General features: G+C 39.5%; 1 protein-coding gene across 1 annotated transcript; it reads left to right on the top strand.

The window, feature by feature from the left end:
- The first annotated feature begins 2581 nt into the window (after positions 1-2581).
- BLOC1S5 (biogenesis of lysosomal organelles complex 1 subunit 5) lies at positions 2582-21740 on the top strand. The gene is made up of 5 exons (XM_055800029.1): positions 2582-2761; positions 3963-4045; positions 6262-6391; positions 10554-10612; positions 19638-21740. The coding sequence occupies exons 1-5, from the start codon at positions 2650-2652 to the stop codon at positions 19815-19817; spliced, it is 564 nt and encodes a 187-aa protein (XP_055656004.1). The 5' UTR covers positions 2582-2649; the 3' UTR covers positions 19818-21740.
- The last annotated feature ends 2774 nt before the right edge of the window (positions 21741-24514 follow it).

Raw genomic sequence — 24514 nt, 5'->3', positions numbered from 1 at the left:
TAGTCTTGCGGTGGATAATTTTTGTCCTCCCTAGCATCATCTGCCTGAGCAGTTTCTGCCTGGCAGGCCTGTCCGTCCAGGTTGAGCATCAACTACAGTAGCCGCACGACTAATCTGAAAAGGCACTCCTCCAAAGAGCGCAGCCCCAGGCCTGCTTTGGCCAGCATCGGCATCGCGGCCCACAAACTTCCAGCCATCATGATCGTGGTCTCGGTCTCCCATCACGGGTGCAGCCCATGGACTTATTCTGCTGGCGCAAAGTATGTCCCCCGCCTCGCCCTCTTAAGGGCCGTCGCTCCGATTCCTCCCGTCTCGGCAGACGTCTGCCTCAACAGGTTTGGGTTTCCCTGCCTGTTGCCAGCATTTGACTCGGACACTGCCACTTGGATGAAACAGTCCTTTAGTGGATTATCATTGCTAGACAGCCTGTGGGGGAAATGACAGGACAAGGCACGTTCATCTGAAGATTTTGCAATTCAGAGTGCTGCTAATGCTAATGGGAAGTGGCAGGGTGATCCCTAAAAGAGAAAGCGGGTTCCGTTGCACGGCAAAAGTGACAGAGGTTGTTTCGCCTCTCTTCCAAAAAAATACATGATGACTACATATGTTGATTTTCATGCTCCAAGCCATAGCTATTTCCATATTTTTGTGACTTGATGACTACTGCCTACAAACTGGCAGGTTAGGGGCTCCACAAGTATTGTCTTTTTATAGCCATCACCTCTTTAAGTCCTCCTTAATTTTTTTAAATATGTTTGGAGAATAAGCTTGATGGGGCAGAGAGAGTAAGGGGGAGAACCAGGCATAAATGTAGAAAATAAACAATTTTAAAAAACAAACAAAAAAACTGTATTCAAACAAAGAGGGGAGATGGTTTCAGGATAGTAGTCCTAGAAACCGATGCACTTACCTGTCGGAATTTGCCCTTGTTGCAGGCCCTTAATTCCAAATCTGACATTATTCATGATGTAAAAAAATCTTTCCTAGAAATGCAGTAGTTACAAACCCCCTTAACTACAGGATTTCTTCCTTAGCAAATAAAAAGATAGCTGGAGCGTAGGGCTTAGAGAAATAACTTTTCTCAGAGAAAGACTAGGAAAGGATGGCAGCTAGACCAGAAAGGGATAAAATTAACATTTGAATAATTCTACTCCTAATTATTAGTGACCATCAAGTTAGCTGGACTGTCCTACAGACATTATTAATGGATGAGCACTAGCTAGTTTACTGGTGATTGTTAACCCCTTACATGCTTTGGATCAAAGTAGAAAAATATAAATACTACTCCATAGGTTGCAAGAGGTGGTTACTTTTTTTTGGAGGGGGGAGGTGGGAGAAGATACGTGAAAGGGAATGGTATTTTTTAATAACTGTTCTTTTCTCTGCTAATGGCCTATTTAATGTAGTATTGGCAGACTATGTAGCAATGAAGGAGTGAAAAACATATTTTTACTGAATTTAATAATAATGTTAATTGAAGTATTGAACACTTCCCAATGAAAGATTCATTTTATTAAGCAGATCCTAATCATATTTTGACTGATTTTGGAGGAGATTTTCAACCAAACCAATTCACTCGTTTTTAAAGTTGAGTTTAGAAGATTATATATATTGTCCAAAAAATATTATCGTGATTTCAGTGAGCAGTTTCTGGGCTTTGATGATGGGCCACAGAATTTTAATAAAAGGATCATTGTTTGTGTCAGTTGTAATAGCTTCACACAGTAAAAAAAGTATTATTTTTTTTTCCCTCAGCCAAGCAATTGCTCCTAGTTATAAAAGCTGTGTGGAGTAGACAATGGGCAGGATTAATTACTAACAAAGAAATCTATAGTACACCTGTTTTCTACTAATAAACTAGTAATTGTTCCAGCCAAACTGGCTCCTTTCAGGTATTCCAGGTCAGGACAGCGAAGGCTGCAGTGGAATTTGTGGTCCTGTTCTTCCTTCGTTGACCATACGGAGACTAGTGCAGCATGATATGTATAGTAAATGAAAAAGATGTTAAAAAAATAAATAAATCAAACCAAACCAAACTGTAGGTGCAATGACCTAAACAGGATCAAAGTTGTTCTAAAAGTTACCCAGTTCACATTGCATGAGAAAAAGTCCTGTATAAAAATACTGCAATTTATAAAGGGGACAGTATATTGGAAACATCTGAACACTCCCAAATGGTTTCAAAAGAAATGTGTAGGTATTTTATGTAATTTTTCCTTCTTTTGTATAATTGCAAAATACAGTGCTGCTCTTCATTTGTGTAGCCCACGTGCCCAACAGTCGTTAGGCGCTTTCGCAGTGCCCAGAAGCAAACAGCTTTATCCGAATGCGCCACCTGAAACCAACCGCCACGCCAGCCCTGGGGGGGGGGGGGGGGGCGGGATTTTCGTGGCGGTCGGTCGGTTTGTGCCCGGCGGCGCAAGGTGCGGGGCCCGGAGGAGCCCACGCGTGGGGCCCTGCGCTGGCGCCGGCGCGGAGGGGGTCGGGGCAGGCCGGGCCGCCCGCGTTACCAGAGCAACGGCCGCTGTCGGGGCGCTGAGGCGGCCGGCGCGCGGCGATGACGTCACGCGGAGGCAGCGCGGCGAGGCGGAAGCTGAGCGGGCGGGGAAGGGCCGGGCCGCCCGGTGGCCGCCGCTGGAGCGGGGCGCCATGAGCGGGGGCGGCCTCGCGTCCCCCGGCCGGAGCGGGGCGGCCCCGCTGCCCAGCGAGAGGAAGCGGGAGGCGCTGGCCGCCGGCTCCCCCATTCAGCCCATCATAAAGGGTGAGGAGCGGGGCCGCCCCGGTACTGGGCCCCGGTGGCAGTGGAGGCCGCCGTGCGCGGCGCGGGGCAACGGGCCTGGAGGAGGCGCGGCCTAGCGGCGGGCGGCGCTGACAGGTCCCGCGGCCCCTGCCCAAGCCCCCTGCCCAGGCCCCCCGGGGCTCCGCGTTCGAGGCGGTGGAGCCAGGGCCGGGGAGGCTGTAGTGGCGCTGGGCTCCGCAGCGGGGGGCTGGGCTGGCTGCCTGGCTGTGCCCGGGGAGCCCGGGCTGCCCCCAGCCCCCGCCGCTGGCGTTGAGCTTCCTGGGGAGCTCCTTGCTTTTGTCTCGGTTCACCCCGCGCACCCGCGGTTTGCTCTCGGTGATCTGTACGTAGAAGCGTTTGAACTTGGGAGCGTTTCAGCCTGTGCTTTATTTGCTGCAATCGTGTCGTTTCCCCAGGTTTGAAATGATCGTTCTGCGCTTTTTTTTTTTTTTTTTTGAAGGGGGTGGGAGTCGGGGTGTGAACAGATGCCCGTGGGTGCGGGGGGGGGGGGGGGCTCTGCCTTAGACGGGACACTGCCAGTTCACCACCAGTTCCAAGTGCTTGTTGGAACTACCCTGTGTGTCTGCTGAAGTAGTCTATATTTGCTGTGCTGTCAGAGTGCTTTTACATTGAATGGTGGTTTGCTGGTTATTTTTTTCTGTATGACAGCCAAGCCTATTTTTCATACATATTTATGTTGTAAACACTCTTCTTCAAGACTAACTTTCAAGCCTTTGGCCCTGGTATACAAGAAAATGCTAAGTTTTCCTTCGTAATGAGCTTTCCTTCTGTCTCTTGCTGCAGAAAACTCCCACACCTTAAGCTGCGATTCTCTGTGGAGCTGCAGCGTTTCGTTCTGCTCTTTAACCGTTCTTAACAGTCTGGTGTGGAAGCTGTGCTGAGGCGAAGCAGAACAGGGTGCTGAGAGACAGAGGCAAGCATTCATCTTCACAGAAAGGTGTCTGTGGCGCCTGGGGTACTGATTCATTGCCTTTCATCTAAGTTGATTGTTTGCAGAATAGATAGGATAGCCAACAAATATTATTCTGGTGCTCTCATGATTTTGTATGTATTTGGTGAGCAGTAGTCCTTCTTGCATTAAAGTATGGTGTGTGGTGCCTTGCCTTCTGTACCATGGAGTGTGAGAGAAAAACTAAAAATCTGACTTTCATTAATCTTCTAGATGTTGGGGAAATCTATTCAAGACTACTGGATCACAGACCAGTAATTCAGGGAGAAATACGTTACTTTGTTAAAGAATTTGAAGTAAGTATTGGTATCTTACTGGGTGCTGTAATCTTCAGAGTATGAGACTTTAAACAGTTCTATCATCTTTTTAGAGATTACAATCTGCATGTAATTTTCTTCAGAAAGACTTCACATATATATCTTGCCCAAAATAATTTAAAACATCTACAGTATACGTCTGAATCTTTAGTAAGTGAAGCAGTAATTTAGGTCTTCGGAAGTAAAAAGTTTTGAAAGGGGCATAAATATTTTTCCTGCAAAAGACTGGCAGGAATATTGATGTAGAAGAATGGTGTAGTTCTGAAATCTTAGAGAAGTCTAGCTGGTTCAAGGGAAATACTGTTGGCCAGTACGGGTTTACATCTGATTAAGAAACTGCATTGTGCCTCAGCTGGATTCAGCCAGCACAGTTGTAATTTAATTTTGCTTTAATTTTTGTTCCATGAAAGAAAGTAATATTACTGGAAGAGAGGAGCAATAGTTTATGCAAAGTGAGAAAATGATTAAAAATTGAATGAAATGTTATCTGAATGGCTGCAAATAAGGCTAAAGCACTGAAGTGTTTATATTCAACTTTCTTGGAAAGTGTGACAGGGCTTCCACACGGTGGCAGCAAAAATTTAGAAAAGTAGATTCTTGTGTCAACAAAAATCTATTTCTGAGTAGATTTTCTTTCTTACAGAACATGGAATTTAAAATCTTAAAATACAGTTATACCTCAAAGTTCCAGTATGCAGAGCTGATGTTTTTTAAAATTACATTTATATGTCCTCCCTCACGCACACACGCACCAGTTGTAGCTAATATTTCAAGCAGGTCTAATTTGTTTATATACTGCTTTAGCAAAAGACATATGTGAACTGAACTCTCATCAGATCTGTATTATATGGACCGGAGAGTCATAAGGAATGATTTCTTTTCTTTGCCTTCCTAAGTTGTAGGATACTGTAAATGTTTTTATATGGCTTTTTACAGGAAGGAAAATTTTAAACTCAATTACAAAATTAGAACTCATATCATTATAATATATTTCTCTCACTGCACCTGAAGTCCTGTTCCATTTCTTAGGCAAATTTCATGTATTCTTAGGTCTTTTCCTGAAATTTAATTTCTGGTTTATACTTCTAGGGGGAGAAATAACAAAACAGGATTATTTATATTTTTGCAACTTAGAATTCCTTCCAAAATTACACTTGTTTCTCACTTTGAGATATCAGGTATTTTTTTGGTTGTAGTGGGACATACGCATCTAGTGTGTAAAGAATGTAGATTTGCATTCAGGAAGTCTGGAGCCTGTTTAATTGAACAGTTTTACTTGTCTGTGCTTTCATTTCTGAAGTTTTAAAATGGGCATGGTGATCCAGTTGCCTACTTCATGTGATGTAGTATGTTTTTTGTTATCTAGAATTGCTTTATGATTTGCAGCTTTCAGTACAGGAATGTTTGTGTGCAACTCTACTCATAACTCGGAAGAGGCGGGTAAAAGTAGGAACAAGGCAGGCAGGAGCCTGGAGCAGATATCAGAATCCTTTTCATTGTCTAAAGGAAAATGCAGGTGAAATTCACAGTGGAGGTCGTGCTGTGGCTTCAGAAAAATAGATTTTTTGGTGGGGTGTTCTGATGGGTTTTTTTAATGTAAACCATAAAGCAAGAGCTTGTTCTTCTTGTAATTAATCACGATCAGCAGTGAGCCAGAAGAAGGGCTGCCTCTTTAGTCAGCTGTGTTATTTTTTTTTTAGTCTTGACTTCATTGCTTTACTTAAGTAAAAATAATTTTACTTGAATTGTTTTAACGTCATACCATGATAAATCTGGAAGGTCAGACATTAAGCAAGCAGAATCCGTGCTGTGTTATTTCTCTGTAACAACTGAGTTATAAAAATTAGATGCTATTAAGCTCTGTTTCTCTCTGTTGTTTCTGATGTGCTGTAAATAATATATACAAAGCAACACATTTTTGCACACCATGTTTTCCTAAATAAATGCTAACTTTTCTTAGAAGTGTCATTCAAAGTATTCCTTATTTTAGTGTGAAGAATGGAGTATTACTCTTTTTTTTTTTTTTTTTTTTTCCCACAAAACTAATATCAATTGTGTAATAATTGAGTTACACTTTAATAGACAGTGGTATAGTCTTTGAGATAAAGCTATGCATTTATCAATTTGGAAACCATCTTATTTCATGAAGTGGAATTCTTTGTTAGCCACTCATTTTCTTTCAATTCTTCTGGCAGGAAAAACGCGGCCTCCGAGAACTACGAGTACTCGAAAATCTAAAGAACGCAATCTTTGAAACGAATGAACATGTTCTTCCTAAGTGTGAGCAAGCAATGAATGACAATTTGAATGAAGTATTCAAGAGATGTAAGCACGTTGCTTCTTATTTCCCTTATAGCATCATTTTAAGGAATAATTTAAATAGTTTGGATTGAAAATATGATTTGTAGAAAAATTACCACCCTTGGATAAATTTTTGACCATTTAGGTGCTTTGTTCTCATTTCTGTGAAAGTTTGAAAGGGAAGGAACAGGCACGTTTTTTGGTATTTATTGGTCCAGCCACCACAGCTCTTGCTAAGGTTATGTTAAAGCTTTTCAATGATTTAAGAAGAAACTATTTCAGTTTAGTCTTTTGCTGCTTGGAAACAGGATACTGCTCCAAGCTGGCTAAAGCCATCGACAAAATTTCAGTTTTCTGATTTGTTGAAAGCATGCTGTGGTGTGACCTTCAAGTTTCTTAATTTTTCCTGTGGGAGAGCATAATACTGCCCCCATGATTTAAAACAAAACTTGCTGCTACATAGCTATGAAATGTGCTGCAATTGTTATCTTTAGTCATAAGTAGGGTAGTAGTGGTAGTAGTAATTGTTGTGTGCTAGTCCTGGTGTCATCATGATAACCCTCTATTCTTTTAATTGCTTGGATTATAAAAGAAAGTTTAAGAATTGTTGTACTAATTTTTCAGTATTTTTTTTTCTTACACATTCAGCAGGATAGCTTCTCAAAAAGATATTTTAAGGAGTGTGGTTATATAGCTTTAGCTGCCAGATTTATGCAGTTGAGATATGCCAGTGTGGGTTTTGTTATATTTTATGTATAGTGTGTTGTATAACCATTTAATTTCATATAATTTATACAGCATCTGTCTGACATATTCAGAATAAGAAATGGTAGGTGATGCGATACACTTAACGGTTGCAGAAAAATCTTTGAAACTTAAAATCATTTCATGCAAATAAGGCATGTGTTCTGATACCTTCTAAATAGAGTGAACCTTTGCTATTACTCCCTGAATTTGTAATTGTCACCTGTGCAGTACATCATTAGTGTTAGAATCACAGAATGGTCGAGGCGGGAAGGAACCTCTGGAGGTCATTTTGCCAACCTCCCTGCTCAAGCAGGGGCAGCTAGAGTCAGTTGTCCAGGCTGTGTCCAGTTGGGTTTTGAATATCTTTACCGATGAGCTTCCACAGCTTTTCTGGGCAATGTGTATTTGACCACCCTCACAGGAGAAAAGTTTTCCTGTGTTTAGGTGGAATCTTGTGTTTCAGTTGGTGCCCACTGCCCCTTGTCCTGGCAACGAGCACTGTAAGAGAGGAGTCTGGCTCCCTCATCTTCATTCCCATCAAGCAGATATTTATTCACGTTAATGAGATCCCCCCAGGCGTTCTTTCCTCCAGACTGAACAGTCCCAGCTCTCTCAGCTTTTCTTCATATGGAAGATGCTCCAGTCCCTTAATCGGATTTGTGGCCATGCACTGGTCTTGCTTCCAGAAGTCCATTTCTTTTGTTTACTGGGAAACCTGGAAGTGGACAAACTACTACAGGTGCAGCCTGTGTTGCTGGACCTATTGCTGCCTGGGATTATTTCTCCCCACGTGCAGGACTTGTCATTTCCCTGTGTTGAACTTGGTAAGACTTCCCTCACCCCAACTTCCAGTTGCTCAGGGTCCCTCTGAATGGCGGCACAACCGTGTAGTCTTTCAGCCACTCCTCCTGGTTTTGTATCATCTGCAAACTTGCTGAGGGTGCACTTCGCTCCAGCATCTGGGTCACTAATGAAGATGTTAAACAGTATTGGCTGCAGTGCTGACCCTTGAGGTAAACCAGCAGTGACTTGCCTCCAACTTGACTCCACGCTGCTGATCGCAGACTCTAGACTTGGCTTTTCAGCCAGTTCTCAATCCACCTCACCTGTCCACTTATCTAACCTGTGCTTTGTTTAGTTTGTCTATGAGGATGTTAGGGGAGACAGCTTCAAAAGCCTTGCTGAAGCCGCTTTTCCCCCATCCACCCAGCTAGTTGCTGCATTATAGAAGGCTGTTAGGTTGGTTGAGTATGATTTCCCATTCCTAAATCCATGCTGACTACTCCCAGTTACCTTCTTGTTCTTCATGTGTCTAGAAATGCTTCCAGGACTTTTTTCCATCACCTTTCCTGAGATTGAGGGGAGGCTGACTGGTCAGTAGTTCTCTGGCCCTTCCTTCTTACCCTTGAAGATAGGAGTCCAGTCTTCAGGAACCTCTTGCAGTCACAGTGACCTTTCAAAGAGAGAGAGTGGCCTCACAGTGATGTCAGGCAGCTCCCTCAGCACCCATGGACACAACCTGTCAGGCCCTGTGGAATATGTTAAGACATATTTCCAGTTTGTTTAAGTGCTCCCTAACCTGGTCTTCCTCCATCCTTTCTTCGCTCCAGGCTTTCCCTCTGGTCTCAGGGGCCTGGGATTCCTGAAGGCTGGTCTTCATGCTAAAGGCTAAGGCAAGGAAAGCATTGAGTACCTTGGCCTTTTCCGTGTTCATTGTCACCAGCTCCGCCACCCCCTTCAGCAGAGGGCCTGCATTTTCCCTAGATTTCCTTTTGCACTTTACGTACTTGTAGAATCCTTTCTTGTTGCCCTTTGCATCCTTCACCAGATTCAATTCCAGATCAGCTTTGACTTTCCTAACCCTATCTGCATGACCGGACAGCAGCTCTGTATTCCTCCTGGGTCACCTGCCCCTGCTCCCACCTCCTGTACACTTGCTTTTTAAGTCTGAATTCAGTTAAGAGCTCCTTGGTCATCCACCCCGGCCTCCTGCTGCCTTTGCTTGATCTGCTGCTTGTTGGGCTGGACCTTTCTTGAGCATGGAGGAGGTGATCCTTGAAAAAGGTGCTATGCCCCTTCTGTTACCATCATCCAGACCCTTGATTTGCCTACCCTGTCCCCAACTTCTTTACATCTCGTTTTTTGAGGAATCACTCCCTCACCTGTCATTTCTATTTTAAAGCTGTCCTTATCAGGTTCGCCAGCCTGTTGGCAAAGGTGCTTTTGCTTTGCCTAGTCAGGTACATCCCATCTCTTCCAGGCAGCTTTTGCTGCTCAGAATGGGTCTCATGGATGTAGAAACTGAAACTTTGCTGCCAACACTGACTGTGCAACCAGCTTTTAACCCCAAAGATCCATCAGGTGCCCCTCACCAGGAAGGTTGAGGAGAACACTACACACACTGCCATGCATTTGACCACTGTCCCCAGGTCCCTGTAGTCATTCCTGATATTTCTCAGGTCACCCCTGCAATGCCACTGACATCTATGTGGAAGAGTAGCAGGGTGAATCATCCCAGTCTTAGTCGCCTCTCTACACCATCCTGAATGAGCTCCTGGGCACTGGTGAACCTCCCTAGAGGACAAAACATAGCAAAAGGTGGGGAGCCTCTGTCGCCTGCCATAGGAAGTCTGCTACAACTGTCACTTGCTACTGTCTTCTAATGGTCCTGCGTGGCTCAGGCTCAGCCCCCAGATGCTCCAGGTCATGGTGCTCGCAGCTCCTCATCACCTGTGAGGGCAGTGAATCTGTTCTTTAACTGGGAGCAGGAGCTTGCCTCCTGGTGTGAGAAATCACCAGCATTAAGATGATGATAAGTAAGACATTTCTCGATACTGGATATGTTAGTGGGAGAAATGATTGCTTTAGGGAAATTAGTGTATTTAATTCTGCATGAAGTATTGAAAACTGCACGGGAATACAGTTCCTGTTTCCATTGAGAAGTTTTCCTGGGCTTAGGCTTACAAGACGAGGCTGGCTCCAGCATGAAGATGTGCTCCATGTAGATTGTTTATACTAAATCACTTTTTACATTTAATGGGGGAAAATAAGAACTAAAAAGAAATCCCCAACTACTAAAACATAGAACTTGGTCACCTGTTACTACTTAATGACTTGAGCATTTTTTTGATGTCTTCTAAGGTGCTGAGTAGTGCACTCTTAGCTCGTCAGCCACGCTGAGTGTGGGCACAAGAGGATCTAGCTGCTTTTCTCTTTTTGGCTTCTGGAACGTGCAAGGGTTAAACTTGGTGATAAGTCTACACACAAGTATTCATGTAAAGCATTTTCTGCAAATACTGACAAATCTTTTTCATGCAGAGTCAAGTGGCCCAATGGAATACAATCTTTGACTTGCAACAGCCTCGTGTCTTAAGTCCCTTTCAGGAGAGTTTCTTTGCTTTAGAACCACAGACTGATCTACTGCAATTTGTTATTTCAGTGCAAGCTGCCAACGATATGATGCGTAGACTCCAAGAGAGAGAGCATGAAGAGAGGAAGGTAAAGGATGGATGGATTTTTAAAATGTGATCTAAGTAGGAGTCTTGCGCTTCTACAGCAAGTTTATCTGCCTTCAGTATAGCAAAACTTAAAAGCATATTTTTCTATGCTTTATATACTTGCACTAATACTAAAACTTTTTTTAGGGTCATTTCTGCACTTACAGAACACATACTGCGGTGGCCTATATGTTCGTGACTGCAAGTTAATGTATCACTGGCTCTTCCTACAATCTCCTGATACATGGAAACTTTTTTATTTCCTTTGCTTTATTTTCCCTGCTAGCTCAGACTGTAATATTTGTCACATACAGGGAAAGCTTAAATATGAAAAAAAATTATTTTCTGTGGAACAAAAAACACCTATTAACCTACCAGAATGGAAATGTAAATCTTTCCTAGTTAGCTGAGAACATTGACCATATTATATATATTGCTTGTTGAAAAGGAAGTGTGTTTTTCACTTGTGGATGGGTTATTTAATGAAGGGCTATATTATAGGAACATGCGAATCATTGGAATCTTTTCAGTTGGCTACACTTTGCTCATTTGAAATGCATATGCTCTGAATCTAAGATTTGGAAAATTATACAAGAAATTAGTTTCATGTTTTCCCACTACTCCTTCATGATTGTGTTCCTGTGTTATCTTTTTACTTGCAAAATGTTATTTATAATCACTTAGTTCAGAAAAACTGAAGACTTTGCTGTGGCCATCATACAAAACAGGCTGTGCATTGATTTATGTAAGCTGATAGTCGTGTTTTTCTTTCCTTTTTGTAATCAGTGAAGATGGGCAGTCCAGTTGGAGTTGAATACTGGTACTGTGCGAACAGCACACTGTGAAACCCTGACAGAGTTTGCTTGTGTCTAACGCTGGTGTAGATATTGGTAGAGAGGTTAAGCAGGAAATTCTTACACTGCTGCTACTGTTTGTTTGAAGTAGAACTTTTATAAAAAATGTATAACTTATAAAATGAACACTCAATAAGAATGGTAACTATTCTTTTTAAAAAATTTAGCTGTATGTTTCCACTTTTTTTTTTTTTATGTGTAGTGGAGAAATACTAATATCTATTCAGGATTTGTAGCATTTCTTTAAGCTTGTATAGTAAGACATTTCGGCTTGAAACTTTCCAAATGTGAGTAGTAACTGATAGGGAACTTTTTAAAAATTATAGATAAAAGTTGTTATTGTAGTGCAGCCACTTGAGGAGAAATGCTTTTTCCTTTCCTTTCTGAAATCAGGTGTTCAGAAAAAATAATGGAGTTTTGGAAGAACCTAGTGTCAAGTGATTAGTGTTAGCAGCCCTCAGTGACATTAATTCAATTTCTGCTGAACAGAATGAATTTTATAAAATGGCTTTACTAATTCTCTTTTGTGTAGTTCCTTTCAGCTACTGCTATCAGCCAAGTAACAAAAGCGAAATTATGTTGTCCCTATCACATTCTCACTTAGGGTGTAAAGTAATTTGTGATTACGGGAGTGTCATTGAAAGAGGCACTCGTGGAGTCTCCTGTTTTGTTGAGTAGTCATCCCATCCAGATCTCAGTGCTATTTAGTTGGTAGTTCAAGCTGAGGATTACTTTAAGCTTGTGGGAGAAACTAGAGAAGACTTCAAGAAATTTTGTAAACTTGTTTGTGTGTGCTATATTCTTACTTGTTTTAAATATTTTTATGTAGAAGGGTACAGGTTTCTACTGGAAGCTACCTAACACTTTCCGTTACGCTCTTACCTCTTAATTGCTTGCAGCATGATCTACTATGGTAACATTTCTCAAAGCCTGTGTCTGTCTCAGATGGTGGCGGGTTTGGTTTGGGCTTTTTTGAAGTGGTTTTATTTGTGTTTTCTAATTTCAGCAAAAATAGCCCAGGTAATAGCAAAAACAAAGTTTACTGAAAACTCTGATGTTCTTACAAATGTTAGTTTTTTGCATAACCAATGACAGTAAAGTATAGAAATAAACAGAACTGACTCATGTGAGTCAGTACTGTGTACAAGATGGCTTTACTATTTTTCAAGTTCAAGCAGTGTGCACTATTGAGTGAAAAAAGGGTTTCGTAATCAGATTTTTTTTCCAAATAACTGATGTCTGAACATAGGTGTTGATATAAAAGGCATATGAAAGGTATAACTGCCAAAATGTATAAATTTACTAACACGTCAAAGGGAATTCCCGGAACAGGAATGAATACAGCAGCAACTATATTTGTAATTTAGAGAAGCTTTGGTTTATATCTAAGGCAAATTACAAGACTAGCTCAAAACTATTCTCAAGTTTTTATGTGAACCTGAAAGCTGAAAATCTTCCAAATTTAGTGATGTCTAAATATCTTAGTTAAAAAATTACTCATAAAAGTAGTAGGCATTGTTACAAACATAGAACAGATCCTAAGCTTAGTCTGAGTTTCCCAAACCCTTGTATTTGTGAAGTTATACTGAAAGACAGAAATTTAGGCTAAGTATTTAGGTTACATGTGAAAAGTGAAGTTTTAACAGCTTGCCATGGCTTATGTTCTTTTCGGCGACTCAAGGAACTTCTACCAGTACAGCTGAAATATTGTTTGGAGAAGAGGAGTTGCTGAAAGAATGGATAACTAGCAATAAAAGACAGGAAAAAGCTGCATCCGTGTGGTCTGGAGCTGGAAGATTTATAGGAGGCTAGAGCTGGAGTTCTAAGAGTGTTTGAGGGTGAGAAGATGATTCTGTGATGAAGGAAACAAAATACTCTACCCAGATTTTTCCAAATTAACAGCCACGGAGAAATACCATTTGTACAACTTCGTAGACCTTTTCAGGTGGGGTAAAAAAGTGTTTTCTGTGCAGTAGATGATAGTAAGTGCCAGTCAGTAATACAGATTGTAAACTGCTAAAGTATAATGTGCTGTTGCTGACAGTTAAACGATTTTTTGGTTCAAATAGAAATCTACAGCATGGTAGGAAATGTTTTATGCATTAGACAACGCAGCATTAGAGTTTGTGGCAAATTATTGAGACTTTTTTTTTTCGGTTCCTGGTTAAATATTGTACGTATACCATACAATATCATGAATTACCTAAGGCTTCTTCTTGCCTCAGGTACACCTGTCTGCATGCTTTAGTTCATACGGCAATTTTCCCACATTACAAAGGTCTGGAGGTTTTACCGAAGAACAAAATGTGTTGTTCTGAAGTCTGAATACAGTATCATAGTATTGGCTTCTGTCTTGTTATCATGCCCTGGTTTATCTATACAATTAAATACCAAAACAACTTTGTAGACACTTCTTGACTGGTTGAGGAGAACAGTGAAAACTTACATGTTTTCTGAAGTGGCTGTGTTGGGTTTATTAGGTGCTGTTTTCTAATTTATAATTGTCTGACTAAAGGGACTTGTGGTTTGTTTTTTTTCTTGGGAGTTTAGAGTACAATTATCTTACAGATTTGTTTGTTTTAGCAGTCATTTAAAATGACAAAAGGTAGGAATTAAAATCAGACTATACTCTGGACAGTTCTATTAAAGTATACTGATTTTCATGTTTGCATGTGCTTTTCTTTGTGAGATTTTTGGTTTACAAATTAGTTTCTCCAGTTGGCAGCCCTGGAAACAAAAGAATGAAACCTAAAAGCAAAAGTGTCTGTTTCTGGGGTTTTAATCATTACCAGCAATCCAAAATTTGTAACTAGAAGTTTTCAGTAATTTGGGAATTCTGCAAGTATTTCATTTGAAGTGTCTTGCTGACTGTGCATGGGCCAGAATTTATTTCAATTTATCTTCTACGTAGTTGGGCTGGTCTTGCAATGTTAGAAGTTTAAAAATAATTAACACTGAATTACTACTCTTCCAAACTTTTTTGAAAAATGATTACTTTCTCATGCAACTGTACCTGCATTTTCAAACATGCAGGCATCTTTTCCTTCTTAATGACAGGAAAAAGTACAAATTTTAACAGAAGTTACTTATCACTACTGCAAGTGCTTTCTGGACTTCGCTGGGTGTGTATCAGTTCTGTAGTCCTTTGAGACAGCTGACTAAAAAAGCATGTGAGAATAATAAACTGTTCTGAATATTCAAGATCGTAATTGACATTAGTTATCTAGAACTTTATTATTCGATGTATAAAGGAACTGGAAATAGGTCTCCACCATCAGGGTAAATGCCATAAGCGAAAGTTTTTCAGTTCTTTCTCTTCACTCTACACAGGAAATATATCAGGTTAGGGAAACTGTAGAGATTGATCCTGGAATATTCTGTAGCTCTTTAATACCAAGACTGTCTTGTGAGTTGTGATACGTGAATTAGATTTTATTTTTTTTTAGTAAAAAGGTATTTTATTGTACATACATCTCTTAACATCTCAAAACATCGACCACTCTGCATATAGCCAGCTTTTTTACCTTGTATGTACAAATTACAGTTTTAGAGGACTGATAATTCATTAAAACATATTTATTAAGAGTAAATTTTGTTGGTGGGATTTTTTGTTTGGGTTATTTTAGTGATTTTGTTTTAAACCTAAATCACTGAGACACAGTAACATGTTTGAGGTTGCTCAGAATGCTATTAAACATTTCCTGAATACAAAATTTCCGAGAACATGCAAAAGCTGGCGTGTGAACTACTAACAGTTATTGTAGTCATGACAACTTGTTCTTAACCTACTGGAGTTCTGTGTGTATCAGCATCACTGAGGTGATACAGTTCTCTAGTGGTTGATCGTTGTTCTTACCATTGTCATAACTTGTGTCAGCAAGCTACAGGAGATGCCTAGAGCCTTAACTCTTTGCGTCAATTTTCAGTTCACATTTAGGAAGAGAAGGTATGTATTTCAAAGATTGCTCCTGTCAAATTATGTTCATATGCTCTTTTCCACTCGGCGTGAGATTAAATGTGTAATGAATTAACATTTCCTTAGTAGGGATCCTGGCACTTGAGACAACAGAACCAATTTGTATTAATATTTAAATTGATTGAGGTTATTTCTTCAGTTTTAAAGTCATCAGACTTTGAGGAGTGAGAAATGTAACACGACATTGGAAAGCTTCCTAAATAACAAATTGATGGAAAAGAACCTGAAGTTCTGTCACCTTAAAGTGAAGATGATCTTTTCCTCACCTTTATGAAATTGCCCTGGAAATTAATTTGCCAGACGCACTGTCAAATTCTATGCATATTGTTTTCTGTAAAACAAACTTTTTGCAAATCTCTAAATTTGAAGATTATTAATTGATAGTATAAAATACACTCAGTATTGTCTCTACAGATCCCTAATATATGTAATTATGCTGACTGTTGGAAACTGTTTGCTTTTTGAGAGTGACTTTTGAGTTGAGAAGTACAAATCCACGCCAAGATGTCTATACATTTAGAAAAACTTGGTATTTTAAAGATTCTTTATGACTGCCAATAGCATACTTAACAAGAGAGGTTGTTTATCTATCTATATGGACTTCTGTGCTTTCTAGCTGTGCTACAGCTGCAGCTACAATTAGGGCACAATATTTTTTGCATAGTGTCTTGATTTAATTAGTTTTTCCTCCTAAGCGTTACGGTCATTGGAATAAAGCAGTGAAGTTAGTAGCCCTGCATATGAAGAGGATGTGGTAGGAGTTGGGAAGTACAATACAGGGCAAACCTGAAGGGGTCTTGCAAAAGTCACCTTCCTGTGCTGAGAAACTGAATCTTCTTGTGGCTGGAGAGCTAGATGTCGATGTCTTGTGTGGGAGCCTGGGTTCTCAAGAGACTGTTAGCCGTGTTCTGCTGGGTGAGGCTGTACCACGGTAGTAGCTGTTAAGAGACAGCAGAGAAGACTCGGATAAGGGAAGCCTTTTAGTGCCTTAGCTCCAGGGTTGGTGTCTTTTGCAGGAGGTGCTGCAGTTGGATGTGGGCATAGGAGGAACCTGTCTTTGGTCAGGATTTCTCTCTCACACTGTTCTGTGATGCCTAACGAGACTGAAGTGCTCATTGAAGCTTATCCCACAGCTGCAGCATTCATAGGTCTCTCCTGCGTGGATTCTTTAACTTCTAATGAGAAGCAAGTTTACACTGCAACATAGGCTTTGGTTGAAAGATCTGTATCCTAAGGCACACATCCATTATGAATCACACTCTGTTGGTTTTGCTCTTCACACAGCTATTCCTCTGGTAGGAATAGAAATACTGGTTTCACGATTGACTCACACACACAAACAGATCCACTCAGCGGCTTTAAGTGTTTGTTTAAGTGTTTAAGTGGTTTGGAGGTGCTGCTGAGAATAGTTGGGTTTGAGTTTGTTTTCTAGGAAGGCAGGCTGCAGTGCCCAAGGTGTGCGCTGGGCTGCTACAGTGGGGTTTTCCAAATTGTTACCAGGGTGGGAGAGTGAAAACAGTGTTTATGTCCCCGGTGTCTTTTCCTTGGTATTTCTTGTCATTCTTACTTGCTTGTTCTAGAATATCTTATTATTTATTTTCTATTTTCTAAAGTGTTTGTTTAGTCTTATCTGCTACTTTTTACTTTGTTAAAGGTGTAAATTGCAATTACACAGTTACATTTTTTCCCAACATCAATCTTACTCTATAAAATCAGTTACTATTTCAGTGGAATGCTGCTCGCTTTTATATATTTAAAGAATAAGCACTTAAAGCGATTACTTCTCAGTACTCAACTGTTTAAATTTTTATTTAGGCATAGATTAGGCAACGTACATAGCCTGGCTGCTAATATCCCTTTATTTCATAATGTCACTTCTGTGCCAGAACAAGCTAAAGACTGACTGAGCAGGGGAAGGCGAGAAGTATTTTGGGAAAAAGGAGTTAGACCACAAACTTTTGGTAGACTAAACTTCACTATCTCATGTTCTAGAAATGTCTTTGTTTTACTAGGTAAATCATTTTATGTCCTTTGATAGAAATGGTGCAGTGGAAGATGAAAGTAGAAAGTAGCAACATGACTTTTATGTTACTTGCAAACTATTTATGTTGTGAGGAGCATGGGTTAGTCTCACTGAAGTGCGGTTTGGGTAGGTGCTGTGTAATCCTGTCAACGAGTGTGTGGTGCACCACCAGTTACAAAACCTGTGGAATGAACTAGTGTACTAGTCAAGGCACCAGTATACACTGGTGTATTTTGTTAGTGGCTAGTGCTGCATCTGTTGCAAACAAAATGGATCTTGGCATAATGTTGTTACGATGTGTATAAATGCTGCATGGCAAAAATAATGTATTTAACCCATGATGCCTGGTCTTGAAGAACAATGCATAGAGTGTGTGAAATACATAAATGGGTTTCCGTTACCTTTAGTTGTCAAAAACGCCAGATGTCTCTTAAAGCTGTACGGTAGTATTTATTCCTGCACAGAAGTGCTGTAACATAGAAAATAGTTATTGCTGATAAATTAAAAAGGAAGTGGAAGAAAAAGGATGAATCCTCTCTTTTGCTGGAAGATGGAACAAATGTAAGAACAACTGCCTAGATTTATTGTAACTTCAGCATCTATAATATAAGGAGGCCAGACTGTTAATACTGTATGCAAGCAATCCACATAAGTATATCTCATGTTGACATGCATATTGAATGTGTATATGATCCCTGTTTCTAGGTAGTTAGAATTTATTTATTTTTTATTTGGGGTTTTGGTTTTGTGGTTTTTTTCCTGAAGATAAGAGGGTGAAAAGAGTCAGACTTACCAGAAGCCAAGCAATATGAAAGTATGAGGGGGAAAAATAACTTATTTGTAAAGGAAGACATCAATCACAGTGAGAGGTAGCTGGCCAAAGCAGAAACACTAACTGCCAGTTTCAAAACATTGAATATCTATGTTATTATATTCTATTTCACTCTTTCCTTTTTGTATTAGAGGCTTTTCGTCAAGACTGGTACCTAATTACTATGCTGAACCTAAGCATTGTGGTAAAATAGAAAGGTGGTTTGTTTCTCACTTGAAAAATGTATTCAGGAATGTAGAAAATACTTTTGTTTCAACAAATGAGACATTCAAGGGGAAAGTAGCAAATGTAAAAGAAGAGAAGCAATATGTTGACGGATTGGCTGACGTATAATTTATAGTTTTGTTAGCCATTGTAATTTGCTGTGAAACATAGAAGCATTCTGTTTACAGGTATTTGACATAAAATCTCAAATGTTGTCTTGAGTGTTGATCCTTTAATCTCTGGTAATGCAGATGTACCTAAATAATAGACATACATAACTCTAAAATTTTGTCTAGCACTCACAGATATGAAATATAGTGGGGCTACTGATTTCCTTATAACTCAGATACAGTAATGCTTCAAGTGCATTTTTAATCTGTAGCCTTTATATAACATAGGCCTGGCCATACTTGCTGTACTAGATGCAGATTGTCAGGTCTTTTAAGACCACTTAATCAAAAATTAGCTTTATTGTATTTAAATTATTTCTCTTTGGGATACTTTAAGAACAGTGGACTCCCTGAGTCTTGTCTGTGTCAGTAGGCAGCTTCTTTCTGTGTGAACACAAGAAAAGGGGAAAAATTAAAAAAAAAAAGAAAAAAGAAAAGCGGTGTCCATGTGCTGGTTGGGGTGGGTTTCTTTCACCATAACTAAGGGGCTAAAAACGTTGAATACTATGTTCCCAAAAGCAGAAGCTCATTTTAAAAGAAAATTTAAAGATAATACTGATCTATATCTGCTGCTTACAGTGCTTCTGACATTGTCAGTAATCAGAGGAGCAAATAATGCAACAAGTGTGATCTTTAGAAGCTAACAGAAGCGAACTAGGGGAACTAGTAGCTTTAATGTGTCTTTCGGTTTATTTATTTAATTATTTTTCACCAGACTGTAGCACAGAAAAGCTGTTGTTGCTAATACTGTCACATTAATAGTACCACAGACTTTTTATTATTTGTTTTGGATTGACTATACTTTATTAAAATAAACTTTTTCTTTTTAGTTTCACCTTTTTGCTAGTTTCACTGTACTGAAGTAAAAGTGCAGTTTCCCTGACACTTCAGCATTATGTAGCTCTCCTTAAACCCTTCATTTTAATATGGAAATGGTTGTTAAAACTTCGTATTTTCCTCCTGTCAGCTTCAGGCGGACAAGCTGATGGCTCGTGAAGAGAAGCACATAGCCCACTGGGAGGAATTCATGAAAGAACAACAAAACAAGCGAGCAGAGGTGGACGAAGAGCACAGAAAAGCTATGGAGCGCCTCAAAGAGCAGTATTCTGAGATGGAGAAGGAACTGGCCAAATATGTTTCTTTTTAAGGCCTTTCTTTTTTAGTAATGCTGGGTTTGTGCCAATACTCTGTTGCTTCTGACTTAAATTGAGATTCTTTCGGAAAGCTGAAACACATAAGAAAAAAGGAGGATTTCCTCTACAGGTTTGGGATGGGAAGGGAAGGTTTGCATACTTTCAGCTTAAGTGCCTATCTATGCCTGTTTTGTTCAGGGCAGGTGGAATGCCAGTATTTCTTCGTTTGTTGGAAAGTGGGACTGGAAATTACATTGCGTGACTACATCAGCTCAGGGAGTTGCAAACTGGAATTCTTTCCCATCTGCAGAGAGTATTGTATCATTTGGGAAAACAGAGACTAATGTAACATTAACTATCCCAGTGTGCAGCCACAGCCCTTTCCCAAAAAGTAGGTGTAATAGGTTCCAGCCCTAGTTCGCTGAGAATTCACTGGGAAAACTGCAAATCCTGTTCATAGATTTCAGGAAAACCAACTTGTTTTACAGAATGTTTTACTTTGAAGCTTTAGCAATGAAAGATCTCAACAGAGTTTTAAATCCAGTTGTAATTTTGGGTTCGATGTTCATTATTACGGAGTAGAGTTGAGATTTAAATGGGTTTTGGTAACGTAAAAATGGATTGGTGAGCTTGGACAACAATTTCTTTTCCCTCCCTGTAAATGTCTCAGGCCTCTGTTTTTAAGCTTTACTGTTCTAAGCAAAGCCAAAACACACTCGAAAGTAATCATGAGAAGCATGTTGATCTTTGTATTAGCTTTGTAGCTAGTACAGTATTTACCTTAAATATTTGACATGCTGTTGGTTTACTTAGGATAAGCTTGTCAGAACTTTATAAAGCCATTGAGGAAAGACATTTCTGTTTCTTTATCAACATAACAAATGAGCAGATTAGTGGTAAAACGCCTCTAGTACTGATCTGCTTTCTTACTAACTGTTACTCTTACGGGGTATGTGAAACTCCTGTTTTGCTTTCTTTTCTTTCTAAACTTGCAGTTAATAGCAGTGTAACTGAAGAAGTTAACTTCATCAGTTCATTAACCGAGCAAAATGCAGCATAGTACCTTAATGAAATTTGCTGCAAGCTAACCATTAGTACAGGAAATATCTTTCCATAATTTAGCTGGTGTCCAATCTGGAATGGAAACAGGTAAAATTAAACAGAATTTACCCTTACCTGTATTGCAACAGTAATACGCCAACAATGGCTGCTTGTGTAAGTTTATGGCTTGGTGTCAAGGCTCCGTTCCTGGCAGCATGTTGATAGTGTGATTAAAGTTAGTAGAGGAGATGGAATAAGTATTTTGAGATTTCTTTCAATAACACTGAATTCCTGCCAAGCTGCTCTGCCCGCTACTGTAGGCCCAACAGCTTCATCAATCATCATCGTGTATCTGGACTGAAAAGGGACTTGCTGACACTGGGGCATGCTGGAATGTTGTTAATTCTCTGTTGTGGATGGAAAAAGTGTAGATGTCTCAAAAGTATCCCACACATGAAAAATAGGAAAGCCTCTTTTAGAACAACACCTATTTGAATAGGAGGTGAACTCTAGTTTTTCAGCTTACGTACCCATGATGTATGTTGTAACTAAGCTCAGGCTTTCGTTTAAAAAGGAAAAATTAGTTCTTGTCTGCCTTTAGAATTGGGTGTGGAATAGTTTTGTTTTGAGCACAGACTGAAAATGGCATCCCTCGTGCCAGATTATTTGATGTGTATCTGCTCAAAGCCCAATATCTTTATACGAAACACATTTAACTGTATACTGAATTCATGTTTATTTTTGCACTGATAATTTTTATTAATATTTAGATATCTAATTAACTGTGCACTGGAGCTGTAGATTTTAGTATTTCGTCACTTTGAGGGCTCTTAAGCAATGATACAAGTGTTGCAAGTTGGATATTCACTGGAAAATAAAGCAGTATTTCAAAAATCTTCTGGGATGTGTGCCTCCTGATTCGTTGGAAAGCCAAATGCTAACACTGAAAATGCATTTGTCCCTGTTTTAGAATATGGGTGGTTTTATGCTGAAGATCATTTGAAAACACTTTTCTTCATAGTCTGTATCAGCCTGTTGACCCACTCTTGTTTATTTGGGACTATCTGAAAACTATCTGTTGCTGAAATATTTTATTTAGTAATTTTCACTTTTTTATATATATATGTAAGGTTTTGAGGTACTTGAAATGCTTAATAGCATTTGAAGCAACTTGCCAACATTTACAGGAATACCTATTTTTTCTGTCCAAATGTTTAAAAAAAACCAACCAAACAATAAACAAACAATAAAAAACCCACAAATTGATGCATCTAAATTTAATCTCCAAACAGAAAACATCTGACAGGTAAGATTCCCATCTTCAGCAGTTTTTTAGCAAGGCGAGACTATGGTCTGTCTGGACACAGCAGTTCTCCACAGTGTGACTTTGTTACTCAATAGTCACTCCTAGTTGGGAGGAATAGAAAAACGAATAGTTTAAAAGTTGGGTTTCTGTCATTGGTGCATGAAGGAAGTGTTTTACCTTACACTTGCAATATTTACGTGACTCACTTTCATAGTTTTAAAAATTTTGAGAATGTATTTAATCCCTGTTAAACTCGTTAGAGCTCTGCGCTGGATTCCAATAGGAGCTGGAAAAGGTCCTCAACAGCTTCCCGTGTGGCAGGTGAGTTTTACAATCTGTCTGTACCAGACTACACATATAAATTTTTGCTCAACTGTTAGCACTGTTTTATTATACTGGACTGTATGTTTAACTGTTCTTTGGAACTGGAAGTGGGTTTGGTTGTCATGTAATGACTGGACTATTTCTCTAGTCTTTCTCTTTTAATGAATACGTAGCAAGGGACTGGTGTCTGCCTTGGAACTGCGACGTGAAATCTGCTGGTGCTGTGTTTAGGAGTAGTAACAAACTGAGGAACTGAAGAAATACTTAAGGGTTTGTTTTGGTTTTAACTGCCTTGTTTTAACAATGAACTTATGTGCTGTTCTCCTTGGAATGTTTTCTAGCTAAGGCCTATCACGTTTTTTTAATCTTAGGAAGAAGAAAGCTGATTTGTTTGCTTTTACTCTGCTTCTTTCTATGCTAAACAATTAAGTAATAGTTCTATAGAAAAAATCCATAGTTACAGCTGGAGCATTGCATCGTCTCTGATATCTTAATTTACAGCTTGTTAAATCTTCCCTCAAAAACTGTGGAGATTTTTTCAGTGGTCAAATAGCAAATACATGGTATAATCAGCCAATTAATTGAATCATAGCTCATTCATTCCCGAGTTGAAAAGCTTCCGATGTCTCAGGGCTGTGGGTTTTGAGATTCACAAATATTCCCAGTAGGTGTCAGTGCAAGCCTGAGAAGGAAACTTGGAAAGCATCTTTTTGTATGAGGTCTAGAATCTAAATGCACATGTTCCATTGTAATACAGTATTTTCTATAAGTACAAGGCATTTTGTGGATGAAATCACATGCTTTTAAATAAAAAATTACGTTACTTAGCAGCATTTTGCCCCATTAGTCCTCAAAACAGCTCTACAACGTGTCACTCTTAAAATTGTGAGGTGTGCCGGTCTGAACAATGTTGTCTACAATACTTTTGTGTTCTAATTAATATTTATTATAATCTGAACTTATACTCAATGTCAGAGATTAAAACCTTTCACGAGCTGCCTTCTTACACTGCTGTTCATTTCGTAGATCAGGTTTTCTGAAGGTTTGAGGCAAAAGTTTGTGCTTATTGATAGATATTATGCCATGATAAAGAAATGGGGACTTCTGCAAAACATTTTGTGAACAAAATTATCATAACATGCACTCTTAAACAGGCCAGTTCATGTAATTCTAAACAATTAAAAATAACTTCTTAAAGTAGTAAAGGCATAGTACACTGGGTGCTGTTGGTCTAACTTATGGTCTGTATGTCAAGATATGGCAGGATCTGCAGGAAGATGGGATTGCAGCTGCTGTAGTAGGATTTAATGAATAACACAACTTTCATAAATAGTTTAGTCATAAGATTATTCAGACATTCCAAATCACATAGGCATTTAAAAGAGAAGGGAGAAGTCAAAAACACTTCAGTCTATTTTTGGGCAATTAACAACAGGAGTTTTATAAGGGCTGAAAGAAATCTTTTAGAAATGCATCATTCGACATACACCTATCTTCCAGTTCTGAAGAGTATATGGTATTGTGTGTAGTACCTTTGCAGTTTTATGTATAGCAATGAGCAAAGTAGGAGCAAATTTACTTAAGACAGTGGTGAGTGTTAGAAAGAAGAAAGGCTTGCAGAAGTCCTTCCAGGGCTTAAAGATGTAGCTTTGAAAATCCAGGGCTCAAGTTTGTGCTTCCTTAACGAGGAACCTAGTAGAGCTACCCAGCTAGGTTTCAGATTGCCTTCTTAAATTGCTGTGTCTGGGCCAAATCAGAACCTGGGTGGTTCAGAGTGTTGCTTTACATCATTTTGTAGGCGGTGAAGAAAAAGCTGACCCTTTTGATAAGAACTTTCAAGACAATTGCACTGAAGGATAGATACTACTGTATTTTAAAACTAGAATTTAAAATAAAACCTTACATTTCCTCAGCCTTCTCCACTAATGACTCACTGGGTGGATGCAAGGAGACCTGCAACTAAATATCATTGTTTTTTTTAACAGACATTGCATTTAACTTGATGCAATGGAATTTAATGAGAACCAAAGCACTCTTTGT

This window comes from Falco peregrinus, chromosome 3 (assembly GCF_023634155.1).
Source record: "Falco peregrinus isolate bFalPer1 chromosome 3, bFalPer1.pri, whole genome shotgun sequence".
NCBI lineage: Eukaryota > Metazoa > Chordata > Aves > Falconiformes > Falconidae > Falco > Falco peregrinus.
The sequence above is the reverse complement of the archived record's forward strand: the minus strand, read 5'-3'. Positions and strand labels throughout refer to the sequence as shown.

Coding starts and splice junctions, on each gene's coding strand:
- BLOC1S5 (XM_055800029.1), top strand. CDS start 2,650: ATGAGCGGGGGCGGCCTCGCGTCCCCCGGCCGGAGCGGGGCGGCCCCG. Junction 6,392..10,553: donor GAATGAAGTATTCAAGAGAT/GTAAGCACGTTG, acceptor TTGTTATTTCAG/TGCAAGCTGCCAACGATATG. Junction 10,613..19,637: donor GAGAGCATGAAGAGAGGAAG/GTAAAGGATGGA, acceptor TCCTCCTGTCAG/CTTCAGGCGGACAAGCTGAT.